A 23,914-nucleotide genomic window follows, 5' to 3' on the forward strand; every position below is an offset into this window, starting at 1 on the left:
AACAAATTATCTGGGTGAGGAAATAAAAAAAGTAATATTTTTATCATGTACAAAAATAGAAAAGGTAGCAGGTAGTTACTTATTGTACCTAATTGTGTCGTAAAAAGGTCATAATTGACTATAAGTATAATAATATATTTCACTTAGAAGTTTAGTGATCAAAGAACAAACACATGCATAATGTCATTATTAAAAGGAACATTATTGTAATTTAATTTTTATTGAGTACTTATTAATAATTATTTCTAATGATATAAAAGAAGAAGAAAGGTTACTGTAATTTTATATATTTTAAAATGTATGGTGACGGATATAAAACGCGATTTAATAATGATATTATCTGTGATTGTATCGAGTTCTATTAGATCGTGCCGGATTCAAATTGAAGTTAATTCGGGACTCCAAAAATTGAAGTGAATTCCTTTAATAATCAACAAAATGGTATTTAAATAAAAAAGTTTGTGCGTTTTCCAAAATCTCTTAGGATAATAATATATAGGAGATGCTGGAGTGCTGCCTTATTTTCAAAGTGGAATTAAAGACACTGAGCCTCAAAAATTATAGTATTTAGGGAAAAATATAGTACGTGTTGTCATTTTTGTTGAAAATGTATAGGTTTTTTGTTTCTCAGAAAAAAAAAACGGAGAATTTAGAAAGTCCGAGACCTATTTTTATTTAGGTACCTCTTCCGACCAAAATGCTTACCGAAGAATTCAAGAAATTTCATTTTAAATCAAAGTCATGGGATTTTTTACGTGTTTTGAGCAATTTTTTTCGAAGTTCTCCAAATCTTCTTATATTGCGAAATTATAGTACTTTGCACCAATTTATCGAATGGAATTATCGAAATGTTAGTACTTTTTACATATTTTTTCCGATATTCAAAATTATAGTATTTTGGGCGTACCTACTATACCAGTTTTATATCGTACATAGTACGCGGATAAAAATTATAGTACAAATACTATAATTATATTACGGTTGGCAACACTGTAATTGAGTAGACATGAGACATAATAGGGAAATGGGTCGAAATTATACAGGACCGGCGTCAAGTAATCTTGTCATTGGTGAAGGACACATTCACTCGGGAGATTTTTCTAAGATCCCACCTAGCTCAGAGGCAATCTTCAACCAGGCCAACTAGCTGTCTTTCTCCTAAAGTAGAGGGACTGGGAAAACTCTGAACAGGCACCTAAAGAGACGTCGTCTAGGTAAGCCGCTCCATCCGCAGTAGCTCAGAGGGCGCCCTTTCCAGAAGAGGGTCAATTCAGAAGGCAGCTGAGCTCCAGCTATGGGAGAGGCACTTCCAAAGGACTACGTTCAACTGAAAGAGAGTTTCCCAGGGGAAGTAAAGGCGCTACCCAAAGTTGACGGTACCTAAACAACCAATCACATTGAGGTGGGGATGGATCTAAGAGACATTCAGTAAGTATGGAGGGCGGAGGGTGCCCCTATCGTTGGTGAAGATGATATCCGGAGCCCGCGTACCCTTTATGCAGAAACCACTGCTGGTGAACGCTTCTTTAGATTTCCGGAAATAGTTTCAAATGAGATAGTCAGCATATTATGTCATTTTCCAGATTTAGGAGTTGATGAACTCTTGGGTTCTGGAAAAAGCGTTCCAACTCTCAGTTTCATCTTCACCCTGGTTCTAGTCAGGAAACTAGACAGATTAGAAGTCTATGACACGCTTCAACCTAAAACGCCTGAATGTATCCCTAGAGCCATGGCTGTTAGCATATAAAACTGTTATACCTCATTAATTATTATTAATTGTTTCTTACTAACTCCTTATGATTATCCCATTAATATCCTATCCATTTATTAAATAATTATCAGTATGTTCATTTATGTAACTTGGATATAATAGTATTATTAGCGAACACCCTTTTCTCATTTCATATAGTTTTGTTTTACGCGAAAATGTTAAACAGTACGTAGGTATATAATACAATATTATGCCATGTTACGCCAAATATGCTATAAATACTATAATTTTGAAGAATTCAAGACGAAAAACGTTCCTGGACTATAGTTTTTTCAGAGATAGCATAACTTTATAACGTTTTACTATAATCAGTAAAGCCAACCGTACTATAATTATAGTATTTGTACTATAATTTTGGGCCGCGTACTATGTACGATTTAAAAGACCGAAAATAATATAATTATTTTGAAATTCCTAAAAAAAGTAGGCAAAAGAATAAAATACATGCCTAAAGTCGCATGTAAATTTCAATTTCGTACTAATTTCTTTGCGTAGGTAGGTATTATTTTTTTTTCCGAAATACTCTGCATTATTCCACTTTGAGAATATGGCAACACTGACTATAATTAGCATACAAAAAGATGGCAACACTGCAGGCTAGTGACGAACATGAACTTGATAGTAAAGAGTAGCAAATCTGTATCTGTGACGTTATCTGTGTGATGATTACTGATTAAAGAAGTTTATTGTTAAATTCGATATTGAGTTGGATTTGAAAGCACAAATCTAAAATATAAACAGGAAGAATCATTTTTAGTTAAATAACTTGAACTTGTGTCATCAAGATCTTGTTTGACAAGATATTATGAGCTCCTTAAATGTCAACCGTCACAGAGGTTGGGCAGTGACATTTGGCAGGTAGTCGTCACATACAAACTAACAATATAATTTTGGATTTCTTATTATATTATGGAAACACGCTCCACCGATGGTAAGTATTATCAATGTTATAATTGTATTTTTAACCATTACCTTTAATGTTTCCTATGTGTTGGCATTACACTCTGGAGTAAAACAGTTGATATTAGATGGGTAAGTATGTACTTATAATATCTACATACACATAATGGCTGTTTTGTTTTTAAGATCGTTATATATTGGTTACTTATATTAAAACCTATGGGGAGATCATAAGTGTGGAAGTGATATGTAATTTTGGTAATTTTATGGTACTTAATTCTGCACTAATGTGGAAATGAAAGTTTTAATTACTTATTTGCAATGAATTTCACCATGCCATGGTATACTCTTTACTTTTACTTCTAGTCGGTTTACAGGAAGCCAGACGAGAACCGCGCTAATTTTCATAGCCGATTTTGGCAAAGTTCACGAATTCAAGAATGAAAACTTAACCTAACATAACTTAACCTAACCTAACAAATAATCATTATATTGGCTATTTTATAAATTTTAAAATCTCTCATAAACCTTCTTATATACCTAGGTACTTCCACGAGTGTAGGTAATCTAGAACATAGTTTTTTAACCAGTGGTCTGCGAAAATTTTTGGGTGGGTCGCAAAAATTTTCTGCAGCTCAAAAATAGTTAGTATCCATTTTTGAAAGCTTATATTAAATTTCAAGTAATAAATATCTTTCAGAACTCGTGCACCTACAAGGGTTCACAATAAATTAACAAGTCATTTCCGGAATAAACGTGGTTTACCTTGAAACCCAACATTTGAAGTGGGGTTGTATTATATTTCGACAATTGTTTCAAAAAGAGTGTAAATATAAATATTTATTATTTTATTCCAAGGTCCGTAAATACTTTTTATTTTTTTGTGTTCCGCGGATGTAAAAAGGTTCAGAAACATTGATCTAGAATACAGAAATATGGTTATAATAATACTTGGTATTATAATATCTCTGTATTTTTAATTCTTCCGCTCTTTATCATGCCATTGTCAATAACATAAATTGAACAGAGTGATTTGAAGGCCATGCATCTACAATTCTCTCGACTACAAAGCTTTTCTAGTCATCTGCAAAGCATCAACCTGTCACTATGTGGGCTACCCACCTCTTTTGTCCTGGTGTTTTATTTGTCATGATTTCCTTTAGATTGTATTTGTGGATAACATGACGATAAGCCACAGGTACCTAGCTCCGATAAATTATTTAACTTGAGTGGGTTGTTATCTTGAAATACATATTTATACACAGATCATAGTGTTATGACAATGTATTGTGTCAATTAGGGGATTATCTGATTTTCAAAACACACTACTTATATATCGTTCTCAAAGATTAACTTTTTAGGGTCATATGCATGAGATTCCCAAATACTTTATAGGCTATATACTGCTCATTTGTATGCATGAGTGCAAATGTAATTCGTTGTTTAGCGACGTCACGATGTGACGTCATAATGTGTCATGGTGTCCAAATAATGGCAAACTTTTACCTGACCATTAATTTAAAATTTTGAAATTGTAAATGTCTCTGAAAGTGTGCGAACGGTACCATATAAATTTAATAATTATTATGAACTTTAAATAATTTATCAGTTATTTTATAATTCTACTGTACTAAAGGATATATTATTGCCAGTAAGCATTTCCATTTGGTGGCAATACATTCATATTATGACTAACTTCACTTCAATCACTCTATTAAGAAATGTCAAAATAGAATAAGAATAAATGACAGAAATGCAAATGGATTTAGATAATAATATGTAATGATCTCTGTATAATATTATCATTTATACCAATATGACATCGTATGACCGTATGACACTATTGATGTTTCCAGTGTATTTGAGAGGTGTGCCTTGTTTATTACAGTTATCTTACAATAATTAACTAGGTAGGTAGGTACCATAATATTTTGAAGAATGCAGAATGCTTCCAATTGCATATTTTAATGCCAGATACAGCAGTAGGTACCTATCTTTCCGGTTGTTTAGCGGAGATATTTAATCGTAATCTTACGTAAATCCATCTTACCTCTCAATGAGTTATACTGCATTTTGTAAGCGAAATACGAGGCATTGTATAAGTTACCTACTATCTACATTATAGACTATGGATCAAAATTATACGTATTTTGTAAACAGCACGACTAGGGACTCTTTTTAAAGTTCGCAAATGTTTTACAGAGTCTACAAAATAAACGAGGGCCTCAAGCAAACGTTTGTTGTAATGAATGCATTATTAAAATGACATTTGAAAGTGATAGATGAAGCAGCCGTTTTGAATGATGTGTGACGTCAGATTGCTTACGTCACAAACAGTGCTATATGCTATATGGTGGAACATCGATTAAATAGCTTATAAAGAATTTGGTAATCTCATACATACGGCCCTTAGTCTTATAAATAATTGAGGGTACTTGATGGAAATTTAATTTTAATTCTAGTGTATATGTAGTAATTATTGGTACAAGTTTGTTTACTGGAAGCTAGGCGGGAACAGCAGCAATTTTCATAGGTGATTTCGGCAAAATTCAATAATGATAACGTAACCTAACAAATAATCCAGTATATTATAGGCTATTTTCAAAATTTTGGAGCGTCGGTATTTTGTCAAAGAGCGAGCAACATACTTAATGGTTCATTAATAATAAAATTATTGTTAATAAAATTCACATACCAGTTGATTTTAATACGAAGTGCTACGTAGGTAGGTACTGGAATTTAGTGATATCGACTATGTGTTTTTTACTCTTTATTCCTCCGTGTAGGTAGCCATTGCCCATCAATGGGAGCATAGCAATTATTTTGATTACTTAGTTATTACGTATTTTGTTACATTGTTTACAGAATCAAAATAATAGTATTTTACTATAATCATAAATAATACGCGACGCAGTAATAAGTCAGTCGCACATGGAAAAGCATGCCTGATATTTTTATATTTGTTAAAAAACTAGAAATCTCGTTATTGACCATTTTTTCCACGTACTTGTGTGAAAGTAAAAGTAAAAGTGACAAAAACATGGACCCTTCGATGACATTTTGTAATTTTTTTGAGTTGTAATTTTTTTAGAGGAGCGATATACCACTATAATGGCCAACATAGCTCAAAACTTGAAATTTTTGACTTTTCTATGGAACTGAGCCGTGTGTCACTTTTCGTGCGCGGTCGAGGTACAGGTGACTCATTGATTGATTTTTGAAACCGGTATTTCGGTATCGCTAAATAATTGAATACCGGTATTGAAATCCCTAATTGCATCATTATTATAACACGCGAGCAATAAAAAAATATAACCATAATTCTCTGATAGGTAAGAATGATTACCTACTTATAAGTGTTTACATGTACCTACCTACATCTACATCGAGGTTTGATTTAAAATAATATGCCATAGATGAAGACAATGATGTTGATTATTATCGTATTGGTATGGTTTATCTTTTTATTAAGAATTTATAGTAAAGTAAAATAATAATTTTTGTGTCTTTTTCTCAAAGTTTGATATCGACCAAATTGAAGTAGGTATCTATTTACCTACATCTACTAGTATATAAATAAGTACCTATAATATTTTCCACTGTAATAGGTACCTACATTAAAGAGTGCATGAGTCCCAGTCGCAAATATCGAGCGCCTTTTGATAGGTAGGTATAGCTTGTCCCGACTCGCGACAAATTCGATTAAATAATAATAATCAGGCGAACGTTCCGTGGCTTACAAGAAAAAATGACATTGCCGCAACACGTTGCCTCTCTGTGTGGACAAATGAGCAACGTCAACAAGTAGCAACACCTTCGATTTTATTACCCTATTCCGAGACATAGTCGTTAAATTTTATGAGGTTGGCGACAAAAGTTTCTGGTGTGGTCTAGGCATAATACTCATCTTCACATAGGTGGAATATATGAACGTCCGAAGTGATTTGGTTGAACAGAGTTATTCAGAAGAATCTGTCCCTCCTCAATCTAAGTATCTTGAATTCATGAAACAAGATTCTCAATACGTCATTTTTTAAGTTAGTGTTCAGGAACAAATAATAATCTCCGATTGGTAAATAATTATGTTCGAAAATATAAACTTTTTGCTGATAATGGATATTTTATAGGTATTGCAATACTACTTGAAATTGTTGTAATGTTTTTGTTTTTGTTTTTCTCCAGGTAATGTCCGAGGGTGGGCTCCTGAAGTCGATGATCCCATGCCCAGTCTTTCTGATAATCATGACTATGAGCCGAATTTAGAGTTTGATGATTCCGAACTATTAAATACAGCTGGAAGCCCAGGTATTGCAGATATTTATTAAAAAAACTTATCCATATATTCAACTTCGAACTAGTTTGGAAAATACTAATCTATGAATGGTAACAATATATCTCTTAACATACATTCATTCGCTGCGTCTATCGCAGCAACTTGTGCGTTGCCTATCAGGTGACCATTGGATATAATTTGCATGTTATTTAAATGTGGTAATTAAAAGGTCCGCAGCGAATGGGTTAAGTTTATTTTTCTTTATATCGTTTATCAGGTTGTACAATCACAGTATGTTGTACAATGCACAGTTGTGGTGACAACCAAAATTAGTTAGTAGGCACTGCATGAGCCTCTTCTGCCTGTTTAGTTATTTTTTGTAGTCCTAAGTTTTAAACCTATGTCAAAAATAAACATGTTTTAAGTGCAAATGATTAATCAAAATATTAAGAATTTATTTGAAAAAATTTAAATATCCATGTGGAGCCAAAGACTACATTGCTTCATGTTGTGGGTGTTTGTTTAATAAATTTAGCCAAAACTATTCTGCACTTATACAACAATATCGGTGCCTAGATTTTTTTAAATTCATTTGAGTTTCGTTTTGTCGAATTCGTTCAAAGAACAAATTTTTACATATTTCATAAATTATTTATCTTCAATCAAAACAACAGCACCATATGTATGAATCACAGAGGGATTAAATAAAAAAAGGTGCAAGGAATCGGCTTTCTCATACAACTGAATGAAGCAGGCCAACAACCGACAACTTACGAGAAATAGCGATGAGATAAAAAAAATCAGGGCATCACGGAGGATTTACTTTGGTCATTATAATGTAGCCATATAATATAATGTTAACGTGGTAATTTTGCCACAAATTGATTACCAGCCCAGCCCGCCTCACCATACTTTTCCACCATACTAGCCTGCTTCACCATACTTTCATATAACCTGCCGCACCTAGGTGTGAATGGACACATGCTATATTATATCATTAATATGGTGATAATAAACATACTGTCCCGACAACGAGATCTAGGCAATAACAGGAAGTCGCTGTAGTCGCGTGTAGAATATTTCTCAGGTTGGCAAAATTAGGTTTTTAATATATAAAAATTCTATTCTCAGTAATTCACTTTACAATTAGAAAAATAATTTCAAATAATTTTACCTCTTAACCGGATAACTGCCGCCAGCGTCTTGGCACGCTTTTCTATTCCGAGATCGGAGCCAGCCAAAATGCGTGTGCAAAGACGCTCCACTTGAAACGCAATATATCGGCCCAGGTCAATGTTTTGAATAATTCAATGCCCACACAGCGACATCTCTTAGGATCATGGTGTAATACTTACATTTGTCATTTTCTATATTATCATCAACGAAACATCAATTTTAAAAAAAGGTTTCTTGGGTTACCGAAACGCGTCACTATTAGGGTTGTGCCACGGGTCCAATATTTATTAAATCGCACACCGGGATTTCCGTTTACTTATAGTAGATGTAATCGAAATTATGGTTTGCTTATGCATACGAGAAACGGGGAATACTGTGATTCCTGAATATACACTACTCAATAGGAGAGTGACACATCTTCGGATACATACCAGTTGAATATTCGTAATCGTATTTAACGTATCTAATTCGGTTTCGCGGCTGAAATATTTTCACTTTATAATTCATTTCTTTTATGATAGTTTTATAATAATTACTTTTAGACTTTTGGCATTTTTATTCGTAATTTATGGGTACGTTTTCGTAATTTTTAAACCTTCGTAATCTGTGTTGTGTGTCGGTAATTGTTTATTTTATAAGATATTAGTGTCGGGACTTATTTTATTCACATAGTGTTTAACTTATTTGACTTTTTTGTATTATATCTTTTTATAATAAGTCAAGTTTCTGGGATATTTGAACTTTTTAACATTTAAACCTTTTGATCTTCTTCCTAATCAAAATGGAAGGAACACAAAGTACATCAGAAATGCCGAACAGGTTGAAGTTTTGATGTACAGGGTTGGCCTAACTGTTGAATCGGATGACAGTGATTTTGATGTCGATTTTGATGAAGAGGAACAAGATGTTTTGATTTCCAGTGCATATGAAGCTGCACAAATTGATGAATCTGTACCGGCTGATGAATCTTTTTTCGAATGATTTTTCTCCGATTTACTCAGATACGATGTCCCGCAATGAATTTCAAATCATTCTTCGCATGCTCCACTTTTATGACAATACGCAGCAAATAAGTGGGGACAAGAGTTTCAAAATTAGATTCCTTTTGGACTATTTCAAAAAAAAGTTTGCGGAGTGCATGTATCCTTACATGAATGTGTGCATCGATGAAAGTTTGCTGCTTTTCAAAGGCAATTTGTCATTTTGCCAGTATATCCCATCAAAAGAAAACCGTTTTGGCATTAATTTTTTGTGATATGTGACTGCCACCGAATATGTACTGAATTTTATTGTGTACACCGGAAAAACCACCGAATATGTAACACATACGCACATGGGTATTTCAGGAAGTGTAGTCTTGACTCTCATGGAACCATTTTGGACAGGGGACATACCATGTATGTCAACAATTGGTATACTAGCCCAATTTTGTTCCAAAAACTAGGAAAACGAATGCTTGCGGCACCATAAGGAGTAAACGAAAGGGAATGCCAAAGCATACGGAGAAATTGAAAAAAGGATAAATGAAAGCGTACCACACAAACACTATTTCGGCACAAATCTGGAAGGATAAAAGGGAAGTGTCTATGCTGACAACTCTTCGTCCTGCCCTGCTTACTGACACAGGCAAAACAACGTATCGGAATGAACCGATAATAAAACAGGAATGTGTCCAAGATTACAATAAAAAATATGGGTGCAGTTGACAGATCAGACATGGTTCTGTCAAGTGTACACTCGACACGCAAAATAATGAGGTGGTACAAAAAAATGCTCTTCCATCTAATCGACCTCTCACTGTTGAACAGCCACATACTGTTTTGCTAAAAAACTGGAAAACGTGTACCGTTAGCACAATTTCAATTAGAGGTCATTCGACAATTACTTAATGAATACAAACGTGTTGTGTCTTCCAAATCTGCAGTTAGGAAAAGACATTCAGAATTGCCATTGTGTCTCACAGAGAGGCATTTTATGGCAAAATCACCTCCATGTGCAAAAAAAGTCAAAACAATGGCAAGATGAGTGGTGTGTTTATCCAAGAAACTTCAAAGAGAATCAAGGTATGAGTGCAAAGTGGCACTCTGCGTTGAACCTTGTTTTGAGACATACCACACGGTAGAAGACTATTAATTTTAGCATATTGTAGAATTACTTCTCATACATTATCATGTTCTCATCTTTACTGTGTAAGTGTTGTGACAACCCTGACGTTTTGTGAATCATTAAGTTTGATTTATTTGGATAAATGACGGCGTAAATGCCGTAAATGGGCACATAGTGTATTAATTTGGTAAGTCTATATGATATAGTATTAATATAATGCCAAAAAAAGTATATTTACTAAGGTTTATTTTTTCAAAGAAAATCGCGGCCCTCCGTATATGGCCATACTATTACCTCCTGGCATAGAACAGGTTTTATTACTATTATGATAGTTAAGTTAATTAATACAGGGTATGAATTTGGAAGAAAATAAATTATTGAACCCCACATCAACTGATAATATTGCTGCAGGTATTTATTAATTAAATAATTGGGAGAACACAAATTAAGACTAAACAAGTAGAAGTGAAAGGTATAACATATTAAATATATGATGACCCAATCACATTTTTGGTATGGTGGTAGCTGAAGTACTGTTTGGCCTTTTTCTTTCATCAGCTTGTCGAATAAATTCTTTGGCGGTGGTTTATTTCTATCAATTCACTCGCTGTAGTCATTTCTTTCTGATTCTAGACACTGTCCTTGAGAATATGCCTGTAAATTAATGATACACTTTGTATAAGTACCTACATAATTTTAAGCGTTTTTGTAAATTTATATATCTGTAATAATTGGTTTAATGATGTTTATTCTTAAAAATATTCTTCTTCCCAGTTTATTATTACACTGCCAGTGTACTTAAATGATCATTTTACAGCTTAGGATGATGTTATTGAAGATGTGTCTGTATTTATTTTAGCGGCCATTCCGTCTACATTATTGGAGCCAATGGGAGACTACTTGGAGAGCCCTGTTAGCGATGGTACTATAGAAGAAAATTTTGAAGAGGAATTAGCTAGAGCTCCACAAGTTTATCCTCAGGTATCATAACATCTTAAAATCTCAGTAATAATGTAATGTCATAAAAACAAGTTAAATATGTGTTTCATCTGTTCTTTACTAAGAATTTCAGGACTATATTTTTAAGTAATGTCCAGAATAATAATATTGTAAAAATATAATTCAATTTAAAATATCCAAGATCCCAACCGGATCGAACAATGTACGCCAATCATTGATTTTAAATAGCAATTATAGGGCACAATAATTCCACTATCAACTTGATCATGTTGACACTTGATTTGATTGGTGCATAATATACACTCAGTTGCTAATGTTAGCAATTAACCTAAAACAGCTACAAACAATTAAACTAAAAAAATATATCTGAGGTCAGTTTGGTGGCAACACCAAACAGTCGTTCTTCATAATGTTGTTACTTAAATGTCAATGGTAACTATTGGAGAAATTTAGACGAGTAACAAGTTGTCGATTTTATTTTTTAGCATATTATTTTTGTTTATTGTCTATTAAAATAATGAATAAAGTCAGGCAGCATTCATTATGTAAATGTCAAATTTGCATTATGTCAAAAGCAAGACAGAATACACCACGTGCAGCTCTACTCAGAAGCTCACACTTAATTCGCATATTTTCGTACATTCTCAGTAATCTTCGACTCGACTCTCACCAATCGGCGAGTGAGTCAGGCACTAAACATAGGAAATATTCTATTTTGCTGACGACTCCGGGGAACGATTCAGAGTGATATTTCACGATCGGGGCAGACGATCAACGTGAGATCTGTTAATTCAATTTGAGCTTTAATTGCATAGATATTCAAGCCACAGATATAAGCAACTATATTTGATGTAGTTGAAACCTTAAGAAGGAGAATTGTGGAGACCAAGACACTGCATTTGGGCTGTAGTGCTATTGGAAGAAGAAACTTAAAACTGGGACACATTAAAGATAACTGCTTTACATAGATGTCATAGACCAAGTGGATGTGTGTTTTAATTCCATAACAATGGGCAACATAATTCAAAAGTAACTTTAATTTTTAGGTTTGGGGCGAATCAGATTCGAATCATGAGTCTGGTTTTTTTGGTCTGAACGATGAACTGGGAATAGCAGACGGTGATACATTTGCTGAACTCCATGGTAAAGGTTTAATAGAAGTAGTGGGAGACGATGCTGTAGGCCGAAGAATCATTGTGGTGTCAGCTTGTAGATTACCCTCCAACAAAGAGTTACACCAGGATAAGCTGCTTAAGTAAGAATGAATTAATTTATATAGCAAAATAAAAACTATCTTTAGTAAGGTTTTTAATAACAGTAAACTTGGGCTCCCTAAAATAATTTCTTATTGTAGTAACTTGTAGTAATATCAGAAAAGTATGATGAAAATCCGAATGGTCATCGGTAGTAAAGGGAGATCGAGTGATACTGAGACAAAATCCCCAAAGGCCTACAATATGCATATGTTCGAGTAAATGCACCCTTTCACGCCGTTACTGTATATGTAAACTTTGTCTTTGTGTGGTATGTTATTATGCATACTGCATTGAGGTTATGAACTATTCTAACAAGTGCTATTCTGAAACTCCGTTCTAAACAATCTTTGAATATTGAATGAGTTGTAAAATAACTTAACTTACCATCAACCATTTCACACACACCAAGCGATGTTTACACATAACTGTAAGAGTATTAATATTGGATTGATTATTTTTTTGTTGAAGATTTTGAATTGAAGTAATTTTTTTTAACACCATACGAATGGATTTTTGCTAAGAAATAATAAGTTGTCTTAAAAAATTATACTTGTATAAAAATGTTTATGTTATAAGCAGTGGCAGCCGGTGATTTTTTAGATTGTAATTTTTGAGGGTGCGCTGGTAACTTACCTTATTGAAAAATGAAATCAATTCGGCGTTGTTTATGATTTAACAAAATGTTATTGACATTTGGGAAATTACCTGTATATTTTATATTTTTGGTAAAACATGTTGCGATTTACTTAAATCTTTATTGGATTAGTTTTAAGAAACGATTGTATCTCTTATAGTAGATAAATGCCTCTTACTTTAAACGAAAGCCATCTTATTTTATATAAGTACATTATCTTTAGCAATTTGTACACTGAATGAATAATGATTATTATGAAACTGCACTTTGTGAAATAGTATTAAGATTTATTAGCTTATCACTAGAATAATTCATGTATTAATAATTTTCTATACCTATTGTAAATAACCGACATCATTTTGCATTTAGTCAACACACATGATAATGAGATATGTATTAATTTTATATACAACGTTTTTAAATTTTCTGTTGAATCATGTAAACTTGACTTGACTAGCTTAAACGATCAAAAAAATTTGTACTTGATAGAAATAATACTGAAATGTCATTTTGACATTCATATTGATTTCCATAGTAACGCACGTGTATATTAATAATTTAGTTGCTAGGACCAGCCGCTTAGCAACCAATAATGGTGTCGAAATAACTTTTCATACAAAACAGAATTAACTGAAAATTAATTCAATTCTACTTAAAGATGGCTAAAAGTAATAAAAAAATGCATTGGCACATCGGTTTATGGTTTGAATTACAATAAGTGAGCGATAATATTAAAAACCTATGAAGAAAAAATATGATTTACGATGTTGAACGATGTTTCATAGCAATGCAAGCAGTGCAGTGCACTTGTATGATGTTAGACCAGCCGCCGCTGGTTGTAAGTTATTTTAATGTTATTTTCTTAGGACAATGTGGTTTTTTATGAGTTCCTTACCGGATTAAGCGGGATCCTTATACCAGCAAAGGCACCTAGCGAAAAAATACGAAGCTTGAGACATTTTTTGAGATGTTTTTTAAAATAAATATTAAAACGATGAATTAGTCAAAAATCTACACGGTGAAAAATTGAAAACTTAATAAACTAAATTTTAATAATAAATATGACCATATATATAAAGTAATAATAACGTTATTCGTGGCATCAATATGTAACAAATTCACATTATTTTTACAATTGTAAATTTATCTTTGATTTAAAAAATAAAATCTCTTTATTGTTTTCAGATACATATTTATTAATTAATAGAGTTGAAATTGTAAATTATAAAAAAAATGTCTCAAATTGCAAGCTTCCTATTTTTCCGCTGTTCCTCTGCTGGTATTCAGCTGGTATAAGCATCGCCCTTAAATGAAATTATTGTTTTTTTTCCAGATACTTGATGTTCACATTAGACAAATATGTTGAACAGGACTACAGTGTAGTATATTTTCATTACGGATTAACTAGTAAAAATAAACCATCTTTGTCGTGGTTATGGCAAGCGTATAAAGCATTTGACCGGAAGTATAAAAAGAATTTGAAAGCTTTGTATTTAGTTCATCCAACCAATTTCATAAGAATAGTGTGGCAAATGTTAAAACCTGCCATAAGTGCGAAGTTTGGAAAGAAAATGATGTATGTTAATCACCTGCATGAACTGAGACAACATATCAATTTGGACAAGATATGTATTCCACAGCTTGTAATCGAGTGAGTATGCCATATTTTTTTGACGGATATATATTTTCTCTCACATTTTAATTTGTATATTAATAAAATCCTGAAAGAAAATATTCTTTATAATCTTAGAAAAATATATAATATGTAACTCCATATTATATTACCACATTCCAGGGAAAACTCAGCAAATATATGTACCGATTTAATTTATCATTAATCATTGGTAATTATTGAATATCATAATATCATATTCATACTTTACTCCTGAGCACCTCAGTAATAGAGTCAACTTGTATATCTATCTCCCCTTACTAAAGAATCAAATAACAGATCCATAGATAAAATATTACCAGTATACCTGGAAAAAGATATTTAAATATATATATATATATCTAATGTAAGTACAAAGATGTTGAATAAAACCTTCTTCATTGGAGATAGAACCTAAACATATAAAAGTGAGGCAAAACAAAGGACTTCCGGTCTGCTAAATTACATTTAAATTTTGATGAGTAAGTACACTTCATTATTTCTTAAAAAAATGTCATTTACGCCAAACTGGAAATTGTTTCAGCAATTTTGATAGGGAAACCAAAGAATGCTCTTTTAGAAAAAGATTCAACATCTCTGTTACCTAATAACAAAGTATGTAAGTTGTACAATACTAATGTCTTTGAATATTCTAGCCACGATTCTGAAATACTGTCCAAGAATAGCAAAGCGGCTGCGGCATCTGCATCGTTGACAGCAGGGAAACACCCACAGTTTCCTGGTCAGGACGGAAGCAAAGTACCTAGTGTGCTGCAGGAGTATCCTCCAACCCAACAATTCGGAGTGTCTTTGCAATTCATAAGAGATAATAATAACCTTATGGTTGACTCCATTCCCCCAATTGTGAGGCAGTGCGCAGAATTTCTATCACAGCCTGATGGTATGATATGAATATACTTCAATGTAATTAAGCAAACATGGTAAAATTTAACATTAAAATCAAGTATTGTTATATTTATTTTGAAATCACTGTGAGTGTTTTTGGTCATATATGATGAAAATTAAAAAAGTAGTGTGATAACCCAGTGTAGGTCCAGGCTCCCTCTCAACAACTCTCCACCTGTCCTTATCCAAAGTGGCTAATGTCCAGTTTGATACGGTTCTCATGGTTCCACGGTTCAATTAATCAATGTCTATACACCCACGGTGGCCGGGCGGCTTAAGCGTTGGACTATAACGCTGTGGGTCCCAGGTTCGAAATCCTGGGTCTGACAAGGACACATTGTTTTTCAATTTGTGTATGAGTCAGAGTATGGACCTAATAGGTTGAGCAAGTGGCTGACATCCATTTTTCGTAAAACACAAAAATCTGCCAATGCAAACCTCCACTCCGTGGAGGCCCATATGATCCTATTAGGATTGGGTCGAAAAAAAAAATATATATAGCCAGTGAATTTTTGACCTACCTTTGCGCCCTACTAAATTGCTAGACATCATATCACCTAACTTGAGCAGTCTCACAATTATAGAACTGTGCTGAAATTTTCAGACAGACTAAAGCTCAGCATTGTATTTTTTACTCCGTTTGTGACCATCATTGGTTGGCCTGTACGTCAGAGGAATTTTCTTTCAAAAGTGTACCAAATATTTACCACTATTACCAATTTTGCTCATATTTATTGCAGTAAACGGTTTATCAGATAGTGAAAATGGGCATACTGTTCTAATTTGAAACTATGACATGATCGAAAAAAAAAGACCAGCCACTTGTTTTTGAATTATGAACTTACCGGTATAATATGTAAATAGACACCTTTTTGCTTTGGCATTGACTAAACACATATAATTTAATATACCGTTGCACACAGAGTGAATGCATTATTTTTAGTCGAAAAAAATCTGTCTTATGCAACAAATTTGGAATCAATGCCACTTGTGTGAAGTTCAAAAAGTTGCCAGCCGTTACCATGCATAGAATCCATACTATTATCCAGCATGCCAGTCAGCTATCAAGCTAGTATACATGACTACTGCGTGACTGTGGGGAGCCTGTCGGTATTAGATCATGAAAGAGCGAAAATGACAAATTGGCGGCGACCATAATGAAATGATACTTCAGCTTAAGAAATATCCTTCCAACAATTGAAACACTGCATTCTTATATTTCTGATAATAAATGTATCCAATATTTCCACCTATCTCATTTTCTTACACACCAATACAAATCACTGTGTTTTTGTCATTTATTCGTTTTGACAGGTCACTTCTTGCGGTTGTATGCGCGGTAGAGAATTGCAACATTACTGGCATATGATTTATAGCTATGTTGATATCGAGTCTAATTTCAGTGTACATTGCGCCTAATGTCGGGTTGCCCTTAGCATAACAAAGATGGGCATTTCTTTTGACTTTTCCTGTATTATTGATATATTAATTTTCCTGATATTTTTCATGTTTATTCAATGCGTCTTAAATGAATATCAGTATCTCTCTGATTTTCATTTTGTGTGCATGGGCATAATGTTTGTATAATAATAATTTGTAATATATTATTGTGTGTGGTTATCATCACGAACATGTATGTCAAAAAAAGAAGAATTGTATTGAATGTGCTTTCATGGAAATGATTATTGCTTTATATTAATTAATTAAAGTCACAAAATTAAAAGATGTAATACTCGGCGTTCTGAACTTGTTGTTTTTCTCGCCATATCTAACATTTTTGAGTAGGAATTTAGCTTGTAAAATACACATTTGGTGTTAAATATAGTGTTTTTTATATCATAAACAACAAATAACAAGCTGGCCTTTTGTGCCTTGTAATATTGGAACAATAAAATTAATTTAAGATACAATATTTTAATAATGATCAAATTTGATTGATTTTTACTTGTTCGTGTGAAAATAACGTTCGTAATTAGTGTGTTTATTTATTACACATATTTTGAATTTGGACGAAAATCTAACTTTTTTTCTGGTAAATAGCTTATGTTTTACCATGTCTTACACATCTTCGTCAACACGTGCTGTAGATACTGCATCAAATTTGGAATATTTTTTACATTTGATTTACAGTAGGATTTGTTTTAATCTGTGTTGTATTCTTATTTTCTAATTGTTTTTGCTGCAAGCAATTTCTTTTTTTATTTGTTTATTATATATGTCTAGATATAATTAGCTATCCTATTTCTTATTGAAATACTTGTTTGCAATGTGGCGAAATGTAAATAATTTTTAAATGCGCGTATTTAGACATTGTATGTATGGTGTTATGTTATTTTCCATTAATATTATTGAAAGCATTATTTAATGTATAGTTGTACTGCAAACACTATAACATGCCATATTAATGTATCTTTTTATATTGAAAATGTTAAAATGCATTCATATAACATGTTATTTTTCAGCGCTCGAAACAGAAGGCATTTTCCGTCGCTGTGCTAATGCCAATCTTATAAAGGAGTATCAAAATATATGTAATTCTGGTGGAGAACTCACTTTTGATGGCAACCCTCATGTACCAGCAGTACTCTTAAAGACATTCTTACGTGACTTGGAAGAACCAATTATGACCTTCGATCTTTATGATGAAATAACTCAGTTTCAAAGTACGTCAGTTTTATGTTACATATTTTATTATAAATAAAATAATCAAATGCCTACAGTGTGTTTTGGATCTAGATAATAAATTCCACATTTATCGATGACAATGATCAAAACACTTAATTATTGGTGCTTACTAAATAATTGAGGCGTCTAATTCCAAAAAGCGATAAGTCCACATTTGGTCAAAATCTAGAAAAAATACGCACGTATTCTTTGTGTAATTTAACACAATATGTATTGATCTATAAATTCCAAAACGCGACAAAACCCTACGAAAAAAAATATTTTGAGTCTCGATTTATTACAAAAAGGGCCACGTCCGTGTTTCATATTATTTAAAGCTTGGTTGATTTTCCGCATGTTTAAGTCGATCAATAAGGGAACGTTCAATATTGCAAATGGCGTAGTTCATGCTGTAGCATCTAGTAAACTCATGACAGTGAAATATGTGCCTTATGCGGAAAAATTAAAAAGTGAGGTACAAGTAGCGCTATGTCAAATTTTATTTTGCCTATATTTATTACATTTAAGAGTTTATCGGCTGAAACAAATTGCCATTTGGTTCTAATTTTGACATAGAATACAACAGAAAAAATAATCTCACGTTAAAACAATAATTGAAGCTTGAAACATAAAAACGTTGTTTCCCGCAAATATCGAATTGTGGACCTGTCACTTTTTGTAATTAGATGCCTCAATTATAGTTTTTATTCTGTATACTAAGTTTACTATCTATTCTATATAATAATATAAAACATTAAATTTGATTGATTGATTAAAGCGGTAGATAGTAAATGATTGGTTTTATCCCAAAGATGTTGAAGAAAAACCTATGAAACTTTTATGAGTAAATGAGAATAAAGCTGAAAAAGAGGTTTCTGAGGCTAATAATCAAATAATTAGCTGCATGTTAATTTTGCTTCTTGGAGATACATCCATTCAAAATTGCGCTCTGAGACTTTTTTTCTATGTCCTCATTGCGGTAACTAAAAATGGCCTAGTGTTGCAAGCCTAAAAAAAGGTTATTGTACAATGAATAATTATTTAGATGACCAATTTACACTAAATCGCAAATAAAAATGTGTCAGTAAGTAACTAATGCATGTACCTCACTAGGGTGCTGTCATTTAAATTTTATTTACAAACAACAGTCTCAACACAGGAAATATAAATTTGTTTATAGTTTAATTCAACCATGTAATACAAACATTTGTAGTTCTTTCTACATATTTTAGTAGTTGAATATCTTCCCATGTACATGAATTTTTGAATTTTTCAGCTTGGTCAAAAGAGGATAGGCCGAGGAAAGTCAAGATATTGATATTAGAAAAGTTACCAATGGACAACTATAAACTTTTGAAATATATAATGCAGTTCTTATGGAAGGTAATTAATTCACACTATTTTTACTCAAATGGCAATGCAATATTATATTATATTATAGTATGTACTGCAAAACCTCGATATTGATAAAAGATTTTGATACAATGAATAAAATTTTCAGTCAAATATGAAAATTATTATAAACATCCTGTTAATGCTATACATGTTTAAATCCAAGTCACTGTTTGTAAACAATGTTTTGCGCATGCATTAGTTTGTTATATCGAGGATTTATTGGAAACAAATAAACATGGGGGCAAAAAAACAGATCGAAATTTCGTTTATTGGCTAATAAATATATTTTTTTCTAAAACATACCTTTCTGTTAGTGCCCACCCCCGGTTGGAACTAATTTTATAATGTGGTGTATTTTTTTTTACAAATTCATTTTTTGTTTTTTTCAGGTAATGGACAGGTGTGATTTGAATAAGATGACTAGCAGTAATTTGGCGGTTGTTTTTGGTCCAAATTTAGTTTGGCCCCCTTCAGGTCAAATGTCCTTGCAAGCGATTGCACCTATTAATACATTTACTGATTTCCTATTACAAAATCAAGAGAGTATATTCATTATATAAGTTTGATGTTACATGTAGATGATGTTACAAATTATCATTTCAGCACATTTGTTATCCAGTGTATTACGTAGGCCTACCTTTGTCTCCTCCACTCTTAGTTTTGTGCCACTGTCACTCATTTATCAAGTCCCATCATTCTTCTAGATCTGGGGTCGGCAACCATCTTTTTTAAGTAATGAAAAAAAAATATGTGTATACATTTTTAATACCACAACAGGCCATTAAGCCCCAATGACAGTAGTGTAATTAGTAATAGAAGTGAAACGATCACAACCCACTTCAAAAAAATCACAAATATATCCTGACCTCACCGCGAGTCGAACCCTGAGCCCTGGATGAAAGACCAGCGCCTTAAGCAACCTGGACTACGGCTGCTATCAAGGCATATACCATAATTTGAAAATCCCATCGATATACAGTACTGTACAAATTAATTGGAATCAATAATTTGATTGCTTTATCAATTTACAAAAAATACATTTTTATTTTATTGATCCTCCTTTAGCCTTGATAATACCTTTTACTCTTTTAACCACAGAGATAATTAGGTTATGGCAACTTTCATTTGATTCTTGATCATGAAACCAGACCGTAATTAATTACACCATATATGTGAATTTTCATTATATATTCTATCTCCGAGATCATAAAAACCCATTAGTTTTCTATCTGATTTAGATCAGCCTAATTTCCTGGCAATTCTAAAGTAGTAATTTAGTTGGTTGAAAGATTTGTTCTGCATGAATGTAGAGCCACGCCAAGCACAAATTTTAGGGGTGTGTAGCATAAATATAATAAACTACCGTCGATAGCCGCTTTGTGTATAGAATAGACCCACAGATATGTTCGATTATAATAAAAATGTTTTAGTAGAAATAATATTTTACTTTTTTATTATATTTTCTTTAAAAAAATATATGGAGGTGGGGGCGGCAATTTGTGTAGTTACACTTGGCGTGGCCCTGAATGTCAAGGGACGAGGCTCTGTTGAAAGATACCCTCAATTGAGGATAGACCTTTCTCATCTGTCAATAGATGATATTATATCATGCAGTAGATTGAATTGTCTTCTCAATTGATGCAAGTGAGGGCAATCTAAGGATCATCTTTGGATGCTAAATTGTTGACCCTGGTTCTAGATAAAAGTCTTCCAAGCGTGTTCAAGAGTGGATGCAATGGTCCATAAATGGCCTTATCACCAAGATTAGTGGATAGCCAAATGTTATGAATAATGGTAATGTCTGATGGTTATTTAGATAACATTTCCAAGCTATATAATTTTGTCAGCTTGGGTTTTTTTACAAATCTGGTCACTTGCTTTATCTGCTATTGAAAATGATGAAAAGTTTTAAATGTTGATAGTTTTATGCTTGTTCAATGACTGGTTTTGTACTGTATTGCTCTGCATACGAACTATGTCAAGTACATAGCTCATTACATATTATTGTACAATGTACATATTTTTTTATGGCATTGCATCTTGTAATGTTTTCTTTATTTATTTGTCTTCTTATATTCCATTAAATAAGATAATACTTTTTACACAATAATTTATTTAATTACATTACTAAATTTGTTTTATTATTATTGTTACAACGGTATATAAAATATAAATCTTTTTAAAAATTGAACACCATTTCAAACTTTCTTTATTCTAGTTAGGTATATCATGTCTCTCTTTTAAAAAAATCAGCTTACTTTAAGCAAACATTATTTGTAAAAAATATTGTTACTTATTAAATGAACTGTAATGTTACATGATAGACTTATTTATATAAGATAGAATAATTCTATTGTAGATAAGTCAATCAAGTTTTTAAAATACTTTTTCACAAAAAGGACGTCAACTGACTGCAGAATATTAATTTATTATGTTTTATTACATTTTCTTTCGATTTAATTGTAAAAATAATTTATTTATGTAACAATTATTTTGCTTAAGCAATTTACCATTCTGTTTGTCTTACATATTAATAAAAAAATGTTTTGTATTATTATCACTCTATTCCTTATGGAAATCAGATGCCAATTACTACATTATACCTTAGTTGAATTTAAGTGCATTGTAATTTGGTATAAAAAATAATTTACTAGGTACATACATATTTTTTAAGTTAATTATTATTGAAGTCTGATCTTCATGATCAAACCAAATAATTGAGGCTGTTGGTTTCCATCGATTTTTACTTTTTTTGGTGTGTTTATTCATAAAATATCAAATTCAGACCGTTTATTAGTTAAATATAATTAATTTGAGATTGATTGCAATATCGTTTATATTTATTAACTGCCATTTTTATATCATACGTTTATCTTAAACATGATTTTTTATTAATTTTAATGACGTCAAGAATATTGTATTTTGCTATAATGCTTTTCTTGTTTTTTTTATTTTATTCGCAAAAAGAAAATTTATTCTATTTGCTGTTTTTAGCCGTCTTAAGACGTGAACGGAACGCTGCTCATACAAAAATAACGTCTTTGGACGTACCGCTTTAAACAGGATTTTACTAACGTCAATCAATTATTTTAACCCTTATACTCCTACCTGATTTATTCTAGCATATGTGAAAACTCCCAAGCGTTTTTTGCCAAAAACTTAGTTTAACTAGTCAGCTGACGCGCGGATGACTCGCGCGTATAGGCTGACTAAAGTCAGTTGCCCCGTAAGAAAGATTAATACGAATTCCATGGGACCGAAAATCGAAAAAAAATTCGAATTACGAAATGTATGGGGGGAAATATTAAAATTAATTTTTTTTTTTTTTTTGATTTTCATTTACGATCATAGACGTGAACCTAATTGAATCATGAAATGTCAGGACTATTTTCATTACCTTCATAAAATAAGTAATTTTTGATGTTTTAAGAAAAGTCTGTCACAATTTTCAATGGCTGGCTCATGAAATAGTGTACTTTATTACGATTTATTGAATATTTTTATCTGCCAGGACCCCGAAATCATTTTGAATTGCGAAATTCGAATTAAAGGTATGGTTTTATATAAAAATAATGTTCAAGGGACTTTTTTTTCGGGAAAATTTCGAATTACGGCGAATTTTGAATTATCAGTGTTCTTACTAATTAGCTTTTACTTTTTAGAAATGAAAGGATAAAACTATGTGTGAACTACAAAACAAATGTGACACCTTTTTTTTTATTCATAATTGATATATTAAATTTTATAGTATGTATAATCTATTCTCACCTAGTAACAGAAAAAAAAATATTATTTCTCTATGAAATAGAATTTTTATAATTAAATCAAAAGAAAATCGTATAGTGTCAAGGTATTCAAGAATTATTCAATACACGAAATCGCATGATAATTCGGTACAGTATCGATGACTAACTGTGGGAATGTGGGAAATATGGGAATGAAGTATGATGTGAAAAAATAAGTTTCAAAGCACTAAATTCCATTATAATAATATATTTATATATTTTTTCACCATACTATCAAAAGAACAGTAAACATTCCTTGTTTGTTCAGTCATGTTCATAAAAATCACAATATTCAAAATGTTATGTTGATATATGATATTTAAAACAACCAAAAGAATTACAAGAAATTCAAATGCTCAAAAATAATATTTCAATATTTTTTACGACCCTCTTTGGCCCGAAAAATACTTCCACAGCAAGAGCAATTATGACTTGTG

At 32.1% G+C, this 23,914-nt stretch overlaps 1 protein-coding gene across 1 annotated transcript; it reads left to right on the top strand.

Moving 5' to 3' along the window:
- The first annotated feature begins 2,370 nt into the window (after positions 1–2,370).
- LOC147079661 (rho GTPase-activating protein 8-like) lies at positions 2,371–20,832 on the top strand. Its single transcript, XM_085942945.1, has 9 exons — positions 2,371–2,702; positions 6,854–6,976; positions 11,086–11,207; positions 12,233–12,441; positions 14,410–14,727; positions 15,384–15,628; positions 18,096–18,296; positions 19,574–19,680; positions 20,082–20,832. The coding sequence occupies exons 1-9, from the start codon at positions 2,681–2,683 to the stop codon at positions 20,250–20,252; spliced, it is 1,518 nt and encodes a 505-aa protein (XP_085799071.1). The 5' UTR covers positions 2,371–2,680; the 3' UTR covers positions 20,253–20,832.
- The last annotated feature ends 3,082 nt before the right edge of the window (positions 20,833–23,914 follow it).

The sequence above is a fragment of the Rhyacophila brunnea genome, unplaced genomic scaffold (assembly GCF_057557595.1).
Source record: "Rhyacophila brunnea isolate RB1 unplaced genomic scaffold, BYU_Rbru_1.0 scaffold_1, whole genome shotgun sequence".
Classification (NCBI taxonomy): domain Eukaryota; kingdom Metazoa; phylum Arthropoda; class Insecta; order Trichoptera; family Rhyacophilidae; genus Rhyacophila; species Rhyacophila brunnea.